A 23,327-nucleotide genomic window follows, 5' to 3' on the forward strand; every position below is an offset into this window, starting at 1 on the left:
ATATTTTTTGGGCCAATGTTTTTTGATGTCCTGACTTAATTATCCATAAATTTGATTATCTTGGGACAAGCACATGGTGTGTCTGGTTCCCGGACCCGTAGAGAAATGACCAGGCTTCCCAGCAGGCACGCGCCTCTGGAAGTTCAGTGGAACAGACTTCAGTTAGGAATGATCTTAATCCAGCTCTGGCCTAGTCTATGGCATCCAACTGAGTGCCCACTGCATCCGTCCCTCTTGACGTGAGCAGGAGGGGTGAGGATGAGGCATTGGGGGCTGCGCACAGGGGATCAAGGGACGCACAGTAACTATGAATCGGGAATGAAGGATGGGCAAGGAAGCATGGAGAATGATGGAGCAAGAATGACGACTGAGGGAAGATGGGTGGTCGAAGGATAAGGAATAATGCACGAGGTACGTTGGATGAAGTGTGACGGATGAGGAATGATGGTGGAGGACTGAGGAAAGGTGGTTGAGGGATAAGAATTGATGGAAGAGGAATGATGGATGAAGATTGAGGAATGATGGTCGAGGGTAGAGTAATGATGGATGAGGGAAAATAGAAGACGCTTACCTATTGATAATCCATTCCATGCTAAATGGTTGTTGTAGAGCGCATGGCTACCTTGTCAAGGCTTCCCAGTGCTAACTCACCAACTCGGATCAAGACAGCACAAGCAGCCTATCTAGAACAGATATAGTTTCAATACTTTTCTGAACTTTACTTCTGACTGTTCAAATTTCAGGGATACAGGGAGGCCATTCCACAGTTTAGGTACACAACAAGAAAAAAAAACAGCCCCTGTATCTTGTTCTTCTGATCACAGGGACTTTCAGACGTCCATCAGAAAGTGAATGAAGTGTTTGTGTGAGAGCATAAGACGAGATCTATTTCGAGATAATTGGAGGGCTGCTGCCATGAATTATCTTGTGGGATATACACAGGGCTTTGAATTGAATCCTGTTCTGTACGGGCAGCCAATATACAGCTGCCGATACCGGGCCCGCCGACTGATATTTGGGTATTTTGCATAAAATTTTAGTGGCAGCATTCTGGACTACCTGTAATCTTTTAATGACATACTTAGGACTTCCAAATGTACAGGGGGTTACCATAATCTAACCTAAAACAGACCAACTCTGTACCACCACTCTCTCCGTAGGCGGAGGAAGCTATTGAAGATATTTCAAAGATCTAAGGATGCCAAAGCAAACACCTGAAAGTTTGCGGGCCTGGGTTTCCATATTCAGTCTCTCATCAATCCACAGTCCCAGCTTCTTTAAGGCCTGTGTTGGTTTGGTACGATCACCTCCCTGCTCTGGCCAATCAATTTCTAGCTATTTTGAGGGGTTGTTTCCCATAATCATAACTTCTGTCTTTCTGCCATTCAGTTTAAGTGAGATAGATGGACGAGGAATAATTGATGATGGATGACAAATGATGGATGACGGACAAGAGATAAAGGATGAGGGAGGATGGATAAGAGATGAGAGAAGATGGATGTAAGATGAAGATTGAGGAAAGAGAAATGACTGAGGAATGAGAATGCCTTAAAATGGATGCCGTACTAAGCCTCTTGGAAGGGAACTGCAGCACAAGAGGCTTCTCCTTACCCAGGAACATCGTTTTCGCCTGAGTGGCCGAGCATCTCTTTTCCAAGAGTTGGTCGAGATAAAGTAGAACCTTCCTCATCCAATAGTCCTCGTTGTAGGCTGGCCACATGTCTGTGGGGATCGAGTCCCTCAGTTCGCACCTTTGGGAGGAAAACACAGATGAGAATTAATCCTGGATGGACTCAACTTTTAGAGTCTTTTCCATGGAAGCATCCTGCATGTGTGGGAGTTGAAGCATCAAAATACCAGGAGCAGAGGAAGTGATATAGTTCAACCTTTGACCCCAATGACATGACTGGCTTGACCCACTGACCCTTACCTAATCAGCAGCCTCCTGTTTTGTACTGAGGGGTTGTGGAAAGGGCAACAAAGGGAACTACTGGGGCATATTATCAAGGACGGCATTAAAAATGATCGCTGGTTTAGTGGCAGAAAACTGCCGCTAAAGCGGCGATAATGGGCTTGATAATATGCCCTTGAGAATTCTAATAGAAGTCCATGTTCTGGTGTGAACCTGGGCTTCTATTGGAATTCTCCAGGGCATATTATCAAGACCATTATCACCGCTTTAGCGGCAGTTTTCTGCCGCTAAACCGCAATAATTTTAACGCCGTCCTTGATAATATGCCCCTACTGAAAGTAAACAGGCCTCAACCCTGTATCACTTCCAGCCAGGGGTGGCAAAGTCTTGTGTGTCACTCCCTGTGAGTGAAGGATGACCTCCCTGTCTCTGTGTCACTGTCAGTGGCTGAGGGCTTATTTCCCCCTCCTGGAATCACTGTCAGTAGCTGAGGTCTGATTCCCCCCCCCCCTGGTGCCACTGTTATTAAAGATTGTTCCCCAGTCCTGTTCTCACTGTCTGTAACCAGGGGTTTATCTCCTACACCAGTGTCACTGCCTGTGACTGAGGGCTGATCTCCCTCCCCGGTGACTCAGGGCTGTCCTTTTGTAACTGTCTGTGACTTAGACTGGTTTAACACCTCTATCCTGACACACAGACCCTTACTCACACGTACCTGTTTAGCGGATGGCAGGCGCCGGTTGCCCGGTGCTTCAGGGCTGCCAGCCTTGATGCCAGCTCTGCCTGGGAGATGGGTTCATGCGCTCTGCGCATCAGCAGCTGCCCGGTCTCGTAAAGCCGCAACACCTACAGGAGGGACAGAAGAGGTGGACGAATTTACAACACCATTTTATGGCGTCCAGTGTGCCACATCGTGCCATAGGCCACCTTAAAATGCTTTTAGCGTTCATGTTGCCTAGAGGTGGGCGACCCACTGAAGTAGTATAAGCTGATACCATTAATCCCCATTCATGCCCGGAAAAGTGACAGGTCCCCCCAGAGGACCCCCGCCCCTTCAGTGTGGCAGGAAAAGTGACATTTGTGGCAGGAAAAAAAGTGCCATCTGCGTGTCCTTAAAAGTGACAGGCCTCAAGCCCATGGAAAATGCAAGGGTTCAGCATAGGGGTTGTGTCAGAGGGTGTGCGTGTGTTGAAGGTGATGTTAGGTTTAATAGCAGCATATGGTCAGGGTCATGTAAATTTGGTGACAGGCCAGTGTACGCAAAACTGAATGTGTCTTATCACTGATGGCTCAAGCCAGATGCCTAGCTCAGCTAGAGGTCCTCCTGGATTCTCAAGCCCAAAACGAGCCGAGCCTTTCATGTGGCTTGTGCCTGCCACCCACACTCTAACCTCATGCACCAAGAATTAAAGACAAATATTAACCTTTGATGTAAATACAGGAGTGATTAATAGATACCCATATACTGGCTGAAATGCACAATATCGACACAAAAAAACTAGGCCTCAATCCTGGCTTCCCCGCATGACCAAAGTGTGTCATTCGAGGCAAATATTTTATTTCACCCTGCCTCCTTTTTCTTTATTATCACGACAGGATCTTGAAATGCGTGAGTTCAGGGTGTGCGCTGTAAGAAAACGCCTCTCTTGTGTTTGATTTAATATACCATGGCCACTTTCATCAGGGCCACTGGAATCATGCAGCAGTGGAGCACCAAATATGGACAAAATTATGTGGCAAGAAAAGGCAAATTATATGGAACTAGCAGCCCGTCCCGACGTTGTCCGGGAGCAATTAGGCTTCAGGGCCCCCGCCCGGCCCGACGTTGTCCGTGGGTACCCCGGAGCCTTCCTCCATATATTGCAGTATTATACCTCTATGTTTACTTTGTAGGTTTTTATAACCTGCACACGTCACTTTTTCCTCCTGTAATGCAGTATTATACCTCTGTTTACTTTGTACGCTTTTGTAACCTGCACACGTCACTTTTTCCTCCTGTAATGCACCGTTTGGCTCACTTTTGTAATGCACCGTTTGCTTCCTCTTGTATTTTACTGGCTCCCGATTGTCATTTTTGCTTGATTTACAATAGCGTTTGCTTACTTTGTACTCTTATGTAATTTGCACACGTCACTTTTTCCTCCTGTAATGCACCGTTTGGCTCACTTTTGTAATGCACCGTTTGCTTCCTCTTTTATTTTGTTGGCTCACGATTGTCATTTTTGCTTCATTTAATGTAACGTTTGCCTTTGTATTTTGCCACCGCTCACCGCTCCTAAATAAATAAATAAATAACCTACCTCATCCACCGCTCACCGCTCCTCCCCGCCTGTCCGCCGCTCCTCACCGCCTGTCCGCCGCTCCTCCCCGCCTGTCCGCTGCTCCTCACCGCCTGTCCGCCGCCTGTCCGCCGCTCCTCACCGCCTGTCCGCCGCTCCTCACCGCTCCTCCCCGCGCTTATGTCCACCGGTCCTCTTCGCGCTCCGGTACGCCACTCCTCCCCGCGCTCCTAATGTCAGCACCGCACGTCGCGGCCGGCGCTTCTTCCAAGGGACTACTTTTTTTTTTGGGTAAATTTTTGAAATTACGTATATTTATTAAGTTTATATAGCCTATGTCCATCTGTATACCCTGACGATTACAACGATGTATCAGGTGTGTGGATTGGCGCTGTGGTTCCCGAGTTTACCCGCCTCAAAGGTTCAAAGTTCTTCCTTTATAATAGTAGTATAGATAATGTGGCACATACTGCTTCATTATTTTGTAACTTTTGCACTTGGTAATACTGTCTGGGCAACATTTGACCTAATTAGTACCAGTTTAACAAGCAAACACAGAAATGAATGTGTCCTCATGTAATGCAACTGGTGCTATGTAAAGTGCTCTGATACCCGATCCGGGTCAAGTTCACGCAATATAAAACTCTGTAAAAAAATAAATAAATGAAAGGTGACCAGTCTACCGGTAAAAGGTACCTTCCACTGTGCGCGAATGCGCATTGCCACATTTTTAGTACATTTTGATGCGTCTGAGCTAGAAGCCCATTTTTTCCTTAATATCTGCAGATTATGCAGCAGATGACAGATTATCACTGCTAACATACTTGGCACCCACTGTAATGGAATTGGTGATTTGCGGAAAGCTTTCATAACCACTGCATTGTGATGCCCTGATATGTGGATGCAAGTCACTTTTACCTCGCAGTGACATCATAACCAGTATCATTTGCAGGAACTGCATACTATGCACAAAAATGTTGCTTTACAATGTTTTATGACTGGTGCAACTTTGAACTATTTACTGTTTGCTCCAACTGTGATGTTAGGCGTAATATGTGCTTAGGACATGGGCAGTATATGTGACTTTATGTTATTGCCCTACCTGTGATATGATGCCAATTGCCTGGTTGGCAAAGTGATTGATGAACTGTGCATTTTATATGCCTTTTTATGACGAGTGCCTAGTGGCACAGTGATTTATGTGATTGTGGTCTATGTGTTTTATCTATACTACTATTATAAAGGAAGAACTTTGAACCTGTGAGGCGGGTAAACTCGGGAACCACAGCGCCAATCCACTCACCCGATACATCGTTGTAATCGTCAGGGTATGCAGATGGACATAGGCTATATAAACTTAATATATGTAATTTCAAAAATGTACCAAATAAAAAAAAAGTAGTTCCTTGGAAGAAGCGCCGGCCGCGACGTGCGGTGCTGACGTTAGGAGCGCGGGGAGGAGTGGCGTACAGGAGCGCGAAGAGGACCGGTGGACATAAGCGCGGGGAGGAGCGGTGAGGAGCGGCGGACAGGCGGTGAGGAGCGGCGAGGAGCGGCGGACAGGCGGTGAGGAGCGGCAGACAGGCGGGGAGGAGCGGCGGACAGGCGGTGAGGAGGGGCGGACAGGCGGGGAGGAGCGGTGAGCGGTGGATGAGGTAGGTTATTTATTTATTTATTTAGGAGCGGTGAGCGGTGGCAAAATACAAAGGCAAACGTGACATTAAATGAAGCAAAAATGACAATCGTGAGCCAACAAAATGGAAGAGGAAGCAAACGGTGCATTACAAAAGTGAGCCAAACGGTGCATTACAGGAGGAAAAAGTGACGTGTGCAGGTTACAAAAGCCTACAAAGTAAACATAGAGGTATAATACTGCAATATATGGAGGAAGGCTCCGGGGTACCCACGGACAACGTCGGGCTGGGCGGGGGCCCTAAAGCCTAATTGCTCCCGGACAACGTCGGGACGGGCTGCTAGTGTATAATACAAAGGATATTTTTATATATCCTTGTGTAGAGTCTCTTTTTGTGGTGTGCCTGTGTGTTGCACAAATGCTTTGCACATTGCCTCTGGGATAAGCCTGACAGCTCTGCCAAACTACCAAGGGGTGAGCAGGGGTTAATCTATGTGTGTAGCTCCCTTGTCCTGAGTAGAGTGGTGGGTTTGGCCTGGTTTGGGTGCATACCCTACCCAACCAACCAGAAACACCATTTCTAATGGGCACTATATGTATTTATGTATGTGCAGAATATATCAATTTATAACAGACCTAGACACATGGGCATCATATGTATTTATGTATGTACAGAATATATACATTTATTACAGACCCAGACACATGGGCATCATATGTATTTATGTATGTGCAGAATATATCACTTTATGACAGACCTAGACACATGGGCATCATATGTATTTATGTATGTACAGAATATATACATTTATGACATACCTAGACACATGGGCATCATATGTATTTATGTATGTACAGAATATAGTAAAAACAAAGAGGAGCCCTTAAAACCAAAGGAATAGGGCACTGTACAGTAGAGAAGAACAATATCCTTTGGACCAAATTGCAAACTCTAATAGTCAACCATTCTGCGCATTACATTCAACCTAGTATATGCTCTCCATTAAAACACATGCACAGGTAAGAGGATTATGCCATATATTTCCCAAGATATGGCGTAATCCTCTTACGTGTGCATGTGATTTAATGGAGAGCATATACTAGTTTGAATGTAATGCGCAGAATGGTTGACTATTAGAGTTTGCAATCTGGTCTAAAGGATATTGTTCTTCTCTACTGTACAGAATATATACATTTATTACAGACTTAGACACATGGGAATCATATGTATTTATGTATGTACAGAATATATCAATATATTATAGGCCAAGAGACATGGACATCATGGCACTGTAAAGGACTATCACAGTACCATCATTACATACAGTAGGTGCAACTACTCACAAGCCTGCAAAAAATTGGGATAGTGAAGAGAAGATGAGTACACAAGACACAACACCGCACATGTAGAGTGCCACAGAGACCCTCTCACCTGCTGATACTGCAAGTCGATAGAGAGCTTGTTCTCAAGAACTAGCGCCTCTGCCCAGCTGGTCCGGTAAAACCACAACGATGTGGCGGTGGTCTTCTGGTTCTCAAGATCCTGCAGAATATCCAAGATGTAGAGGGAGGACCTCATGGGGCTTTGTAGTCTCTCTAAAAGAAGTGTCATAACTTTTAATATTTGGATCAATATTTCTATTATTAACAAAGTTATTTAAGATATGGACGTAGCCACGGGGCAGTAGGTAACCTGGAGATCGAAGTTAGGTTATCTCGCGACAGGGAATCTACACATTATTTCTTTACGTAGATTCTTAACAGGTGGGTTTTTAAATGCAGTCTTAAGCTTTGATCTACAAAACCAATACTATGAGCTTTATTTACTGAGGTTATCACTGGACTCTTTTTCCAGGTTCTATTCGATAATATCCCATCGTTTTCAACAATGCCTCAGTATTTGACTTTCAATTTATCATTCTTTTGTGCGTGAACAGAAGCAACATTGGGCTCAGGACATCCCAGACACCAACTATCCATCATGGAAGGGGGTCAGCATTGGACTGGACAGGACATCCTGAGCCACCACGTTTCAAGACGTCCCATTCAAGCACCACATACAATACTCCAAGCGACCACCCTACCAGCCAGACAATAACCAGAGGCCCAGCAGCCAACGCAACAATGGCATCACCAGCTGGGGACCGGGAAGCGCGACATGCCCAGGATTTTTAGGATTCCAATGGTGATCCATCAGATCCCATCTCTAGGCATGGCCCAGAAAGAGCTGAAGATCTGTCTTTGAAGGAACACATCGCCTGCTAGTAACTAGATCTATTGATCCATCCGCACAGTCGCTGTGTGAAGAATGACTCCCCTACTTGTATGTAAGTTGTACTTCCATCTCGCTTGTGCAGCCCTCGACTGCAGAACAGTTAGGCTTGTGCTCGCTATGTTCACATGCATACATACATAAATAGACATACATGATATCACAATACTGTAAATCTGGTACCCTACTATGGCTGATCTACAACTGTTGAATTGTGAGAAGGTGAACTAAATGTATCAATCCAATAAGGTAATGTACATCCTAAGTTAGTAATACTGGATGAACTCATAGAGAATACTACATAAATTAACCTAAATCGTAGTTATACTTCAAATTACATTGTGCATTGGCAGCGAATTGAAAACTGTGTCGTGAGACTGGAGTGCTGAAAACACACTCAAGAATTGGTTCTGCAGGACGGCATGGATTGCACCCATGCATAAAAGTGCAAACTCACAATGGGGGGGGGGCATAGAAAGGGTGATTATTAATCCTGTGCATGGGAGTGCATGCTCAAAGAAACATTCCGTAAGGGGGATGATGACTTCATCCATGCATAGGAGTGCATGCTCAAAGAAACATTCCGTAGAAGGGACGATGACTTCATCCATGCATGGGAGTGCATGCTCAAAGAAACATTCCGTAGAAGGGACGATGACTTCATCCATGCATAGGAGTGCATGCTCAAAGAAACATTCCGTAGAAGGGGCGATGACTTCATCCATGCATACGAGTGCATGCTCAAAGAAACATTCCGTAGAAGGGACGATGACTTCATCCATGCATGGGAGTGCATGCTCAAAGAAACATTCCGTAGAAGGGATGATGACTTCATCCATGCATAGGAGTGCATGCTCAAAGAAACATTCCGTAGAAGGGGCGATGACTTCATCCATGCATACGAGTGCATGCTCAAAGAAACATTCCGTAGAAGGGACGATGACTTCATCCATGCATGGGAGTGCATGCTCAAAGAAACATTCCTTAGAAGGGATGATGACTTCATCCATGCATGGGAGTGCATGCTCAAAGAAACATTCCGTAGAAGGGACGATGACTTCATCCATGCATGGGAGTGCATGCTCAAAGAAACATTCCGTAGAAGGGACGATGACTTCATCCATGCATGGGAGTGCATGCTCAAAGAAACATTCCGTAGAAGGGATGATGACTTCATCCATGCATAGGAGTGCATGCTCAAAGAAACATTCCGTAGAAGGGGCGATGACTTCATCCATGCATACGAGTGCATGCTCAAAGAAACATTCCGTAGAAGGGACGATGACTTCATCCATGCATGGGAGTGCATGCTCAAAGAAACATTCCGTAGAAGGGATGATGACTTCATCCATGCATAGGAGTGCATGCTCAAAGAAACATTCCGTAGAAGGGACGATGACTTCATCCATGCATGGGAGTGCATGCTCAAAGAAACATTCCGTAGAAGGGACGATGACTTCATCCATGCATGGGAGTGCATGCTCAAAGAAACATTCCATAGAAGGGATGATGACTTCATCCATGCATAGGAGTGCATGCTCAAAGAAACATTCCGTAGAAGGGACGATGACTTCATCCATGCATACGAGTGCATGCTCAAAGAAACATTCCGTAGAAGGGACGATGACTGCACCCATGCATAGGCGTGCATACACAGAAGTGTTCTGTAGTGGGATTGATGACTACACCCATGCATGGGGGTGCACATTCAAAGAAGTGTTCCGTAGAAGGGACGATGACTTCCCCCACGCATGGGAGTGCCCACTCAAAGAAGTATTCAGTAGCAGGAATGATGACTGCACCCATGCGGGGAGTGTATTCTGTAGGAGAGATGATTGCTGCACCCATGCGGGGGAGTGTGTACTCGAGGAAGGATGTGCAGGACGGATGATGCCTGCCAATGCATAGCAGTGTGCACTCAGAGGAGTGTAACTGACCCCTTCTCGAGTAGTGTGTACCCAAGGAAGGATGGTGCAAGAGTACTAGACACACGATAACGGCACCCATGCATGGGACCTCATTCTCTACAATGGTCCTGTAGGAGGGTCAATGACTACATCCATGCATAGAAACACATACTCAAGAAGGGTCATGTAAGAGATCAATGACCATGTCCATGCACTGGAGCGCGTACTGACCTGAACTGTCTCCCCAGGTTACGCCATACTCTTCCATGTGCTCCTTCTGTGTGACTCCCAGCCTCTCGCACAGACTCTGGGTTACATCGCCAACAGTCTACAGAGAGGGAAGGTAAGACTGAGGTAAGTGCACGTGTTCCTTGGCAGTAGTGTGACATATATTTACGGTTGTTACACAGTACATATTTAAATCTGAATAAGATTTTGGCATCAGAAACTCCAGACAAGTGAATTTTTGTGCTAATGGATCACTTTGAGGCCATTCATGTTTGATTTCTCTCAAACTAATTAATTTTGAAATACTATTTTTTCATAATTTGGACAATAATCTTTGTCGTTTTGCGGAATGCTAATATACCTGCATCCCCCAGTTTTGTTTTTGTAGTCTTTCACTTATTTATCTGTAGTTTTATATAGATCTGCACTGTGAACAGTAACAACAAAAACATGAGTGTATGTGTTATAAATATAGTGATCAAGGCGCATTGAAACTGCACCAAAATAGTGAACATATGTGCAACAGCATTCGCAAACCATGGAAGAGGAGTAGTGGCAGCGAGTATAGGATATTTAGGTGGGTGGAAGAACAACACTGGGGTGTGACTTATTCTTGTAAATACAGCACATCCCTGCGTTTCCTTACATGATGCAGTGCAGCGTGGGAAACAGTTGGAACAAAGCGGGCAGAGCCATGCGTGTTCTGAGTACGCAAGCCCTACCATGCTTGCCTTAACCACGCATATGCCTTAACCACGGATATGCGTGGTTAAGGCAGTGCGCGGTCTAGCTGCTGCCTGCAACTAGGTGGAAGCAGTAAGACGCCAGAAAGAGAAGATGCAGTGAGGTAAGTGGGGCTGGGGCCAGGTCAGGTCAGGGTTTGGTGGAGGTAGTTTGTATGGGTTGAGGGGATATTTTCTGGGCTGAGGGGTGTTGGGGTCGTTTTCAGGGGTGGTCTGGGTCGTTTTCAGGGAGGGCGGTCATGGTTGTTTTCAGGGAGGAGGGGGGTCGGGGTAGTTTTCAGGGAGGAGGAGGGTCGGGGTAGTTTGCAGGGTGGTGGGAGGGTCGATGTAGTTTTCAGGACTGGGGGCGCGTCTGGGTAATATTCAGGCTGGGCAGGGGGTCAGAGGTAGTTTTTAGGGCTGGGGAGGATCGGGGTAGTTTTCAGGGTGGTGGGAGCGTCGGTGTAGTTTTCAGGGCTGGGGAGGGGGGTCAGGGTTCGTTTTTATGGCTGGGGGACGGTCGGGATAGCTTTCAGGGTTGTGGGAGGGTCTTGGTAGTTTTCAAGGCTGAGGGGCGGTCGGGGTAGTTTTTTTAAGTAGGGGTTAGGTATTAGGCTTAAGGGCAGTGGTAGGGGATGGGGCAGTTTTAGGGACAGTGCGGGGTGTGAGAGGGTCAGGGACAGAGTTTTAGGCCTCAGGTTAGGGAGAGGGGAATGGGTAGTTAGGGTAGTTTTTAGGGCTTTGGGGAGAGTCGTTAGGGTTTTAGGTGTAAGGGCAGTGGAATGAGTTGGGGTAGTTTTAGGGACAGTGGGGGTGTGAGATGGTCGGGTAGTGTATATTAAGGGTTAGGGGCAGCGTGGGGGGGAGAAGGCCAGGGTATTTGACCCACAGTGCAGGTAGGAGATTTCTAGCTTGAGGAGGGGCATGACCGTAGCCACGTATACCCCTGTACCATTCATGCCTTTACCATGAAATTACCTGGTAAAGGCATGCATGGTAAAGGAATGTGTGGTTAAGACGCATTCGTGGTTCAGGCAGCATGGCAGAGGCTAGCATGGTTTAGCCATGCTTGCCTATATCATACAACCGTGCAGCATTGTTAAATTGCATGCAGAGCTGCACCATTTCCTTGTAAATATCCCCCAGGTTTGTACTGGAAGGGGCTATTGGCGGGGGTTGATTTGGAGGAAAGCCGCTTGTAAGGGGTTCTGTTTTAGATGTGGGGTTGCCCTTTAGGACTGATTATTAGTGAGAGTGTGGGCTTCATAAGTGATATCTCCATGGCAATAACTATCATATACAGCCTCACGGTGTTACCGTAAAGATGCCAGGAGATGTTAGACATTCTCAAGAATGCTCATCATTACATAGTGTTTTTACATTTCATATAAACCTTCCCTTCTATGATTCCTCAACTTAATCAGCACTTTTACCTGTAACCCATAACTCTTAACTGAACCCTCCTCAATTTTTTAAGATCAGAATTTCTGTTCTACTAACTTAATTCATCATAGATTTTCCTATCCGAGGAAATTAATATGAGAACAAAACATGTCAGAGGAAAGAACAAGATGGCTGCCCAATGACTTTATTCGGAGGACCAGTCTGAAAACCTCTGTGTGCTGTCATAGGTCAACTAGGGCTTATATTTAAGAAACATACATTTGACGCTCTCTGTTCAATCCACTGGGTCCAAGACATTGTTCGCAATTGTCAAACTGAGAGCTACAATGACAAGCAAGTGAACACCTGTCAACAAATGAATCACCTTCAAGCTCCTCATTCACGCCTGCAAAGCCCTCCTTAATGTGGACCTGCATACCTCTCCCACCGCCTCTCCTTCAACACTCCCACCATGCATCTCCTCTCCGCCCAACTGGCCCTGGCCACCATCCCACGGATCTGCAAGACTACGGCTGGAGGAAGATCCTTCTCCTACCTCACTGTCAAGACCTTAAACTCCCTGCCTCTGCACCTACGGCAATCACCATTGCTGCCCCAAACCAGGAAGGATCTCAAGACGTGGCTCTTCGATTGCACTGCAGAAGCCCCCTCCCCACTTGTAATGTATGTACTTGTAAAGCACCTAGCACCTTGAGACCCACACGGGTGAGTAGTTGCACTTCATAAAATTACTGATTGATTGATGAACAAAGTATCAGTGGGTAGGTGCAACCTCACCGCACACATAACCAGTATTTGGTCCATCGACCGATGAGAAGGCACCGATCACAAGGAATGATGAGCAACCAGGACATTATTTATGTAGATCTGCCTGGTTCTGGACTGAATACCTAGTTTTGAGATGAGATGTTGAGGCATCATATGCCTACCTGTCTCTGAACCATCTTTGCAACCCAGGACATGGCTAGAGGTGGAGGGTAATCGGTATCCACCAGACTTCAGCAAGGCAGAGGGTGGACGATGCCTAGTGGGACCCCATTACCTGGCCACTAACTATACTAGATGAGAATTGAGAGTAGGCGTGACCCCCAAATTCAAGTTGGAACAATGTATTTTACAGACCTTGAATATGGAAATCCTAAGTCTGGCTGAAGAAGTCTTGTGTTTGTACCCCATTTCCCCTGTATCCCATCTAATTCCTTAGTTAAGATATTGTAGATTGTTTTAGGGCCTTCTGACCCTAGATTTTGTTGAGATAATCAGAAAGTGAGTTAATGTTTTAGGAAAGCATGTGTTTGTTTCTTTATTCTTTCATGTCTAAGTCTATCTCTTTGCTAGTGAAGCACAGAGGGTTTGAGAGTGGAGGGCCCAAACTCAGTACGTAATCAGCTCACCAGCCCCATTGCAATCTTCTGCCAGGATTCTCCTACCACCCCCCCACCCCCCCCCCCCCAAACATCCCTCTAGTCCATTGCATTCTAATACAGGGTCTAAACTTTGGTGGGCAACGTGCCTCTAAGAACGTTATGAAGATGATTTCTTACCGTCCCCATGTGGACTTTCAACGACTGCCGCTGGGCTCCTGGTAGGTTCACGAAGATCCACCGCAAACCCTTTCCCACCTGCGGTTAGAAGAAAGGTATTACCGAAAGAGAAGACAACTGCTGCTGTGGGTGGCCCAGGATGAAGAACTACCACTTGTAGTCCAGCTGCAATAATTGTGAATATCTTTTTCTCTAGTCTATCCAGCCACCACGTGCATCGGTGAGTACAAACAGAGCAAGACTTGGAAGTGTTGTGCAATGTACGTCTTATTTGACTACCAGTGGGCGGTACCAGATCTAGGCACGATTGCCTTATGCACGCACTCATAATCTAAATATCAACAGAAGAGCGATGGACATTTCTATTAGGTAGGCATGTGCTCTATTGTTTGATATTGTTATTGGAAGAAAACCCTGATAGCTTGAAGGTGCATTTTACATACATTGGGCCAATTATGCTAATTATTCAAGGAATGTAGCGTTTCATGTAGTGAGAGAGCAGAACGCACTAGAACTACTAAGATATGGTGTGATACCTCTTTTACCCTGCGATAGAGCACTTTACGCTGCCTTGAGCCAAGCATACACTCTTGCACCATAAGCATACACCCTTGCACCATGGAGCAAGGGTGTGTGAGTGGTGTCTGCCATAGGATTCTTATTGGAAGAGTACCCACTGGAATGTTGCCAAGTCTGTATGTGTAATGTTCAGTATAGCACACATACAACTTTAGAAAAGATTGGAGAAAATGAAACTTCTCCAACATTGCACATGCCTCAAAGAGGTGTACATTTTCAGCACAAAGCCCTGTCTATCCTTTTTTAGTAAATAGGGCTTTGCATCAAAATCTGTGGGAGGATACATGGGAAAGCCCACAAACCACTCATAGTGCGACCCTTGATAAAAAGTAGTGCCTAACACTGTTTTGCGTTAGTTTAGCGCTATTTCTGGCACATAACAAGTTGTGCACTCAAAAGTAAATCTAAATCCAACCCTTTTGTGATGCAACCTGGTGCAAAGTGTTAGTAAATCTTGGCCATTGTGCCTGACATCGTACCAGTAAAGCCTTGATCTCCATCGATGAGGGATAATAGATGCGGCCTCCAATGCTAGAGCTTCGTCTCAGCTGCTGGTAGCAGGCTCTTCCAAGCACTAGGTCAAGAAGAGAACTATTAGAATGTACTATTGCTGCAGCAAACAGGAGACTGTATTCAGTGAGCTACCATTGACAACAATTATTCAGGTAAAGATGACCCAACAACACCAAAACAAAAAGAAAATGTCCTGATGTTCTGAATCAGATCAGCTGACCTGCACACCCAATAGCTACACTCATCCATGCGATTACCTTCTGAACTGAGCAATCAAAGACGCTCACCCAGACAAACCCGACTTAAAGTGTGCATCCAAGGAAAAAGCTCAACCAGATAAATATCAGACAGAATTATGGAATGTAGAAATAACTAACTGATAAGAGACTAGCTGAACTGAGCAACAATGGAGAGCATTCACTTGGATATCTGTGCTTCACACTAAATAAAGAATAAGCACATTCAGATAGATGTTTGCTGTACTGATGAACTAACTGGTTAAATCAACTGACCAGAGATGTACTCAATAAAAAAGGCATATACAAGCAAACACCAGCTAAACTCAATAGTTAAGGATATTGACTCAATCAGGCAAAGACACATCAAACTGATGAACCAAACACAGCACTAAACTAGGAAACAATTTTTAATGAAACAGTTACACACAACATTCATGCAGACAAAGATCAGACAAACTGAGAAGTTATACACAACACTCATCCAGGCAAAGATCAGACTAACTGAGGAGTTAAGCACAACACTCATCCAGGTAAAGATCAGACAACCTGAGGAGTTACGCACAACACTCACCCTGGCAAAGATTGGACTAACTGAGGAGTTGCATACTACACTCATCCAGGCAAAGATTAGACAAACTGATGAGTTAAGCACAACACTTATCCAGGCAAAGCTCAGACTAACCGAGGAGTTAAGCACATCACTCATCCAGGCAAAGATCAGACAAAACTGACGAGTTAAGCACAAACCTCATCCAGGTAAAGATCAGATTAACTGAGGAGTTAAGCACAACATCCATCCAGGCAAAGATCAGACTAACTGAGGAGTTAAGCACAACACTCATCCAGGCAAAGATCAGACTAACCGAGGAGTTAAGCACATCACTCATCCAGGCAAAGATCAGACAACCCGAGGAGTTACGCACAACACTCATCCAGGCAAAGATCAGACTAACCGAGGAGTTAAGCACATCACTCATCCAGGCAAAGATCAGACAACCCGAGGAGTTACGCACAATACTCATCCTGGCAAAGATCGGACTAACTGAGGAGTTGCATACTACACTCATCCAGGTAAAGATCAGACTAACTGAGGAGTTAAGCACAACACTTATCCAGGCAAAGATCACACTAACTGAGGAGTTAAGCACATCACTCATCCAGGCAAAGATCAGACAAACTGATGAGTTAAGCACAACACCCATCCAGGCAAAGATCAGACAACCTGAGGAGTTACGCACAACACTCATGCAGGCAAAGATCATACAAACTGAGGAGTTAAGCACAACACCCATCCAGGCAAAGATCAGACAAACTGAGGAGTTACGCACAACACTCATGCAGGCAAAGATCAGACAAACTGAGGAGTTAAGCACAACACTCATGCAGGCAAAGATCAGACAACCTGAGGAGTTACGCACAACACTCATGCAGGCAAAGATCATACAAACTGAGGAGTTAAGCACAACACCCATCCAGGCAAAGATCAGACAAACTGAGGAGTTACGCACAACACTCATGCAGGCAAAGATCAGACAAACTGAGGAGTTAAGCACAATACTCATCCAGGCAAAGATCAGACAAACAGAGGATTTGGGCCCAATACACATGCAGGTAATGATTAGACAAACTGAGGAGTTAAGTACAACACTCATCCAGGTAATGATCAGACAAACTGAGGAGTAAAGCATAACACTGATCCAGGAAAATATCAGAAAAACTGAGGAGTTAAGCACAACACCCATCCAGGCAAAGATCAGACAACCCGAGGAGTTACGCACAACACTCATCCAGGCAAAGATCAGACTAACTGAGGAGTTACACACTACACTCATCCAGGCAAAGATTAGACAAAACTGACGAGTTAAGCACAAACCTCATCCAGGTAAAGATCAGATTAACTGAGGAGTTAAGCACAACATCCATCCAGGCAAAGATCAGACTAACTGAGGAGTTAAGCATAACTCACATGCAGGCAAAGATCAGACAAATTGAAGCGTTAAGCACAATAAACATGCAGGTAAAGATCAGACTAACTGAGGAGTTAAGCACAACCCTCATCCTGGCAAAGATTAGACCACCTGATGAGTTAAGCACAACACTCATGCAGGCAAATATCAGACAAACTGAGGAGTTAAGCACAACCCTCATCCTGGCAAAGATTAGACCACCTGATGAGTTAAGCACAATACTCATGCAGGCAAAGATCATACAAACTGATGAGGTAAGCATAACACCCATCCAGGCAAAGATCAGACAAACTGAGGAGATAAGCACAACACTCATCCAGGCAAAGATCAGACAAACGGATGAGGTAAGTGTTGTATTCACATATTACCTATGTTGGATCTTTCCCTTTAACTTGTATGTTCTATTTAGATTCTTGTGTCATCTGTATTCTATGTCTGCAGTTTGTAAGATCAGTTTCCTGCTAGCCTTTATGGGGTCATCAACTTATCTCTGTAGCTCTTATTAAACACTTATTTAATTAAGCAACAAATCGTTTGTGGCAGTCTATCTTTCCTTACAACAGATGGCGACGATGGCTAGCAGAGGATTGGAGCACAGAGTGAGTTAAAAGAAACTCGGTTGATGGAATAAGAACAACGCGTGAGAAATTGAAAGGAAAGAAGAAGTAAGGAATCAAAAGATATTTCGCGTGTGATGAAAATAGATACAAGGAGTGTGAAGAAAATTTCAAGCGCAGGTGAAGAAGAGATGAAGTGGGAAAGAAAGAATCAAATGAGTTGGAGCATTTGAAGTAGTTGAACTGTAAAAAAGAAAGAAAAGGAGAAAAGGCGGAAAAGTGTGGCTAAAAGTATAAGGTACGATTGGAAACGTGCTAGTGACTAAGTTGGAAAAAGGCTGGAAAACGCACTTGTCGTATTGTGCTGGAGACGGGTGATTACATTTAAAAGTTTAGAAAATGCTACCTTGGAAGTCTGTTGGAACGATGACGTGCTCTCGTGCGTGAAGACACTGAGGCTGGAGAGAACTCAGCGGTGTCAGCGTGAAGGAGAGCGAGCGTCACGGAGCAGCGCTAGAAGTGGCGCAGTAATGAGGACAACGCAAAGGATAGCGTGCGTGTTGACGCGTTACGCTAAGGAGCGTAGGAAGTGATAAACGACGTGGTGGCTATCTTGAAAATAACAAGAGGTTGCTAGGCGACGTCGGATTGGATCGGCAGTGCGAAAAAGCTGAAAGTAACAAGAGGTTGCTAGGCGAAGGATCGGGAGGAAACGTTGGATTGGATCGGCAGTGTAGAAAAGCGTGAGACAAAGGCGTGAGGTTGGTAAGACTGACAACGCGAGAGGAACTTTGTTTGAAGGACATCCCACGAGGAAGTAAGAAATAAAAAAGGATTGCCTGGACAAAAGTGGATAGACGCGGAACAATATAAACTGTGCTACTTGTATTATACAATTTGGTATACTTCGGGCAACACTTGAAACAACATGGAGAATCTGAATGTAATAACACTTCCATTATTCCTGCAACAAAGTGGGGATCCGCCGGTAGAATGGGACGAATGGATTGAGATCTTTGAAAATTATATAGAGGCATTGGATGGGAAAGACTTCAGTTCTGCAAGGAAGAAAGCATTACTGTTAAGCACATTAGGAAAAGAGGGGCAGCACGCCTTTACATTTTTACCTACTGGTACAAATGCAGAAGGAAGGGTTATCTCAAATGTGTACCTTGAAGCTAAGGCAAGGTTAAAAAATCAGTATTCAAAGGAGGTGAATATTGGTAGGGCGAGACACAAATTTTATACACAGCCACAGAGACAAGATTAAACAGTTGACCAGTTTGTGACACGTTTGAGGGAGTTGTCGATAAAGTGTAACTTTAGGGATGAGATGATAAGAGATCAACTGATTGTGCAATGCAGGAATAAGAAAATGCAGGAGAAGCTGTGGGCGGCGAAGAATCCTTCACTACAAAGTGCAATAGAAATAGCAAAGGTGGTGGAGGAGTCAGATGCATGTATGAGAGAGATGGAAAGGAAGGAGAAGGTAAAAGAAAATGTGTCTTGTGTGGAAAAAGAAGAGGAAGTAGCCGCTGTAGATTATAGGAAGAGCAGAGTGAGAAAGGTAGTAAGAAATACGTTGGGAATGTTTTTAACAACTCTGACCAGTATAGGAATACGGGAAGAATGTGCACCAGGTGTGGAAGCACGTATCACACAGCGGAATATAAAAAATGTTTTGCAATAGACAAAGAGTGTAAGAAATGTGGGAAGAAAGGTCACTTCTATAAAATGTGTAAGTCTGGGGGTAGAATGAAAATAGCCGTAGTTCAAGGGGAGATGAGAGTGAAGCCCCGGGATGCAGTGTTGAGGGAGCGGACAAAATATTATGTATAAGTGATGAGGAGTTGGAAATGGAGCCTGGGAGGAGGAAGAGACCAAACGCTATGTTCATTATCAAAGGGAAGGAAACTGAGTTAATGGTAGATTCAGGTTCATTTTGGACCATTATTCCAGAGTACTTGTTTAAGCAAAATTGGCCTGATGTAATTTTGGAACCAAAGGATATAAATCCTAATGGCTATCAGGGCGAGAGAATAGATATAATTGGGTACATGTTATCAGATATTGTTTTTAAAGGCAGAGTAGTGAAGGGGAAGGTATATGTTGCTCAATCAGGACCACCGATTTTGGGGTGGGGCCATCAGTATGACTTACACATTATAATAAATCCTAGGGCAAAGAACCAATTCATTGTGGTGAATGAAATGACAACGGAGTCAATTGTGGAAGGGATGACTAGCTTATTTAAGGAGGAGATTGGTGAATTGAAGGAGTATGTGCACAAAATTGTTCTTAAGCGGGATGCAGTTCCCATGCAACATAAGGTGAGGAAGGTACCAATAATAGCTAGAGAGGAAGTGAAGAAGATGCTGTGTGATATTCTGGAGCAAAGTGTAATTGAACAAATAGAAACATCAAGTTGGATTTCACCAGTAGTTATCACGACCATATCGGACGGCAAATACAGATTCTGTGTGGACTTACGCACGCTTAACCAGAATATAATTGTGGATAACTTTCCGTTACCGAGTATCAATGAATTAGTTCTGTTGTTAAAAGGAGGAAAGTTCTTTACGAAATTAGATTTACGCAGTGCGTATTACCAGATTAGGTTGCACGAGGAATCAAAGCAGTTGACGGCATTCATAACTCCTGAAGGGGTGTTTCAATTTAAACGTATGCCATTTGGACTAGCATCCGCCGCAGGAGTTTTCCAGCGCATGATGGGTTTAGTCTTGAAGGGGTTGGAAAATGTTGTGTACTTTCAGGACGATGTTTTGTTATTTGGGGAAATAATGGAGCGTCACAATATGATCTTGAATGAAGTATTAAACAAGATGGAGAGTGCAGGTTTAACTTTGAAGAAAGAAAAATGCGTATCTGGTGTCGAGGAGGTGGAATACCTGGGTTACACACTTTCAGCAAATGGTGTGAAACCAAAGAGAGACTTATTGGAATCTATAAGAAAAGCTCATACACCTGTTGATAAAGATCAATTAAGATCGTTCCTAGGTCTGACAGAATATTATGCAAAATTTGTGCGAAACTTTGCTGATAAAACTGAGGGTATAAGAAAATTGTTAAGGAGGGGTTGTAAGTTTGAGTGGGCAGCGGAGCAAGGAAAGGTTTTTGAAAATATTAAAAAAGAGATATGTGAGGCAAACATACTTACTCCGTTTGACACAAAATTTAAATCAGTATTGACTGTCGATGTTAGTGCAGTCGGGATAGGGGCAGTTTTGGCACACACCATGGTTCTGGGATTAAGACAGTAGCATTTGCATTGAGGTCTCTTACTAGTTCTGAGAGGAATTATTCAATTATTGAAAGGGAGGCATTGGCAGCTGCCTTGGGATGTGAGTACTCTAGAATGTATTTATGGGGATTTCAGTTGAAACTTCAAACGGACCATAAGCCATTGTTAAGAATTTTGTCTCCGGGTGGCGCATGAAAAAGTTCGGCAAGATTGGCAAGGTTGGCAGCTAGGATGCAAGAATTTATTTATAAGATGGATTATGTTCCTGGATGGAAGAATGCGCAAGAGGATGGTTTGTCGAGACTACCATTGCCGTGGTATGAGGTAGATAAATCCGGCGTGGAGCTATCTCAGTGTGAAGGCTCTGTTGCAGCTATTGATGACATTGTAGGTTTGTGTCGCGGTGCAATAGGGAAGGTACAGTGGAATGAGTGTATGGCGAAAGATGAGGTTATGAGGTATGTAAAAGAACTGATTGTTAAGGGCACGAGGTGTGAGAGCACGCTTCCGATTGCTGTTAGGCCATATTTAAAGGTTTTGGATGACTTGTCTATTTTTGATAAAGACGAAAACATAGTGATGAAAGAGGATACGTTTATTCCTATCAATCAATGGGGGGAGGAAGAGAGTCTGATCCTTCAGTCTCCTATTATCAATCCAACTAATCAATGGGAAAGGATCACTTGTCCTGCATAAACCAAGGTATGCAAGACTCGGGTGTTGTGTCTCCAGTAAAAAAACCCTCATGCACGTGTTGGGTGAGTCTGGGTAGCGGTATATCTTTGTTCTCCGCTATAAGACACGTGTGTGCATAATCATGGGGTTCGTTTTGGATATGCAGCCTCCACCAGGAACAGTAAAAACAGTAGTGACCCAGTGATGTGGACAAGTGATCCTTTCCCATTGATTAGTTGGATAAGTTTATTCCGCCACATGATTTAAGATTTGCTTTGTTCAAGTTGGCACACGAAGGGCATCTTGGTCAGTCTCTTACGAAGAAGCTTGTGAGGGAGTATTTTTGGTGGCCGACGATGGATCAACAGATTTCAGACTGGGTTCACATATCATCAATGGTTTGTTCATATCTATTGGTTTGTAATCTTTGTTCTTTCACTTGGCTATAGACTGTTCTCAAAATATAGTACCTTTGGTTGATGTCAGAAATTTTCAGGGAAGGTTTTCCAGCGAAGCTGATAACTGACAATGGAACACAATTGACATCTGATGAGATGGTCAAGTATCTGAATTTGTGTGGGATTGTTCATTGTAGGACATCTTTGTATAACCCACAAGGAAACGGTATTGTGGAGAGGGCAAATCGCATGGTGAAAGGTGCTATACAAATGGATGTGTAAACTGGTGGTGTTGTTACAGAAATGGTGGAGGACCTGGTGTGGGCTTACCGTACCACTGAGAATAATATTTCTGGGGAGGTTCCTTTTAGAATGATGAGAGGACGTTCTGCTGGTACAAAACTCATACCGGCATGGATGAACGATTGCATTGGTTTGGCGAATTTAAGCAATGATAGAACAGAAGGAGTAGGAAAGAAATCAAGTATTAGGAACATATCTGTGAATGATTTAGTGAAGGTTAAACCTGGACGTATTGGTTGTGGTATGACGAAGTTCAGGGGTCCATTTAAAGTTAAATCAGTTCACAATGGTTTTGTGACCTTATATAATGGGGAACATTGGAACTTAAGAAGAGTTGCATTATATCAGAAGAATCAGATAATGGGAAAAGAGTATGAGGTGGTGTAGGACAAAAGTATCCTCGGATTCATAACGAAGGTGATACCATGGTGTCTTCTAATGTTAGAGGTGTACGTGGAGGTCAAAGATTTCTTCAAAATGGTACCGAAGATAATACTATGGTGCCTTCAGATAAGAGGAGAGTTCATTTTAATCAGAGATGCAGGCGTCCTCCTAGTTATTTAAAAGATTATTTGTGCGATCATCCATGAGATTCTTTTTTGTTAATGATTTTGTTTTATTGTACTGCTTGACTTTGTAAATTGTTCACTTTGTTCATTATGTTTTTTTATAGGTACCATATAAAGTTGGTATAGTTAATGAGTGAAGGGAAGAGGATATGTTGTATTCACATATTACCTATGTTGGGTCTTTCCCTTTAACTTGTATGTTCGATTTAGATTCTTGTGTCATCTGTATTCTATGTCTGCAGTTTGTAAGATCAGTTTCCTGCTAGCCTTTATGGGGACATCAACGTATCTCTGTAGCTCTTATTAAACACTTCTTTAATTAAGCAACAAATCGTTTGTGGCAGTCTTTCTTCCCTTACAACAG

At 44.3% G+C, this 23,327-nt stretch overlaps 1 protein-coding gene across 1 annotated transcript in view; it reads right to left on the reverse strand.

Annotated features, from left to right (window-relative positions):
* Positions 1–23,327, reverse strand: part of LOC144828415 (uncharacterized) — a 91,185-nt gene that overhangs the window by 11,449 nt on the left and 56,409 nt on the right. The window contains exons 9-14 of the mRNA XM_078686540.1: positions 14,960–15,054; positions 13,902–13,979; positions 10,235–10,331; positions 7,257–7,420; positions 2,628–2,758; positions 1,612–1,751 (exon numbers count right to left, since the gene is read on the reverse strand). Of these exons, the coding sequence (XP_078542666.1) occupies positions 1,612–1,751; positions 2,628–2,758; positions 7,257–7,420; positions 10,235–10,331; positions 13,902–13,979; positions 14,960–15,054 (705 nt within the window). The remainder of the gene's footprint in view (positions 1–1,611; positions 1,752–2,627; positions 2,759–7,256; positions 7,421–10,234; positions 10,332–13,901; positions 13,980–14,959; positions 15,055–23,327) is intronic.

This window comes from Lissotriton helveticus, chromosome 4_1, assembly GCF_964261635.1.
Source record: "Lissotriton helveticus chromosome 4_1, aLisHel1.1, whole genome shotgun sequence".
NCBI classification, from domain to species: Eukaryota; Metazoa; Chordata; class Amphibia; order Caudata; family Salamandridae; genus Lissotriton; species Lissotriton helveticus.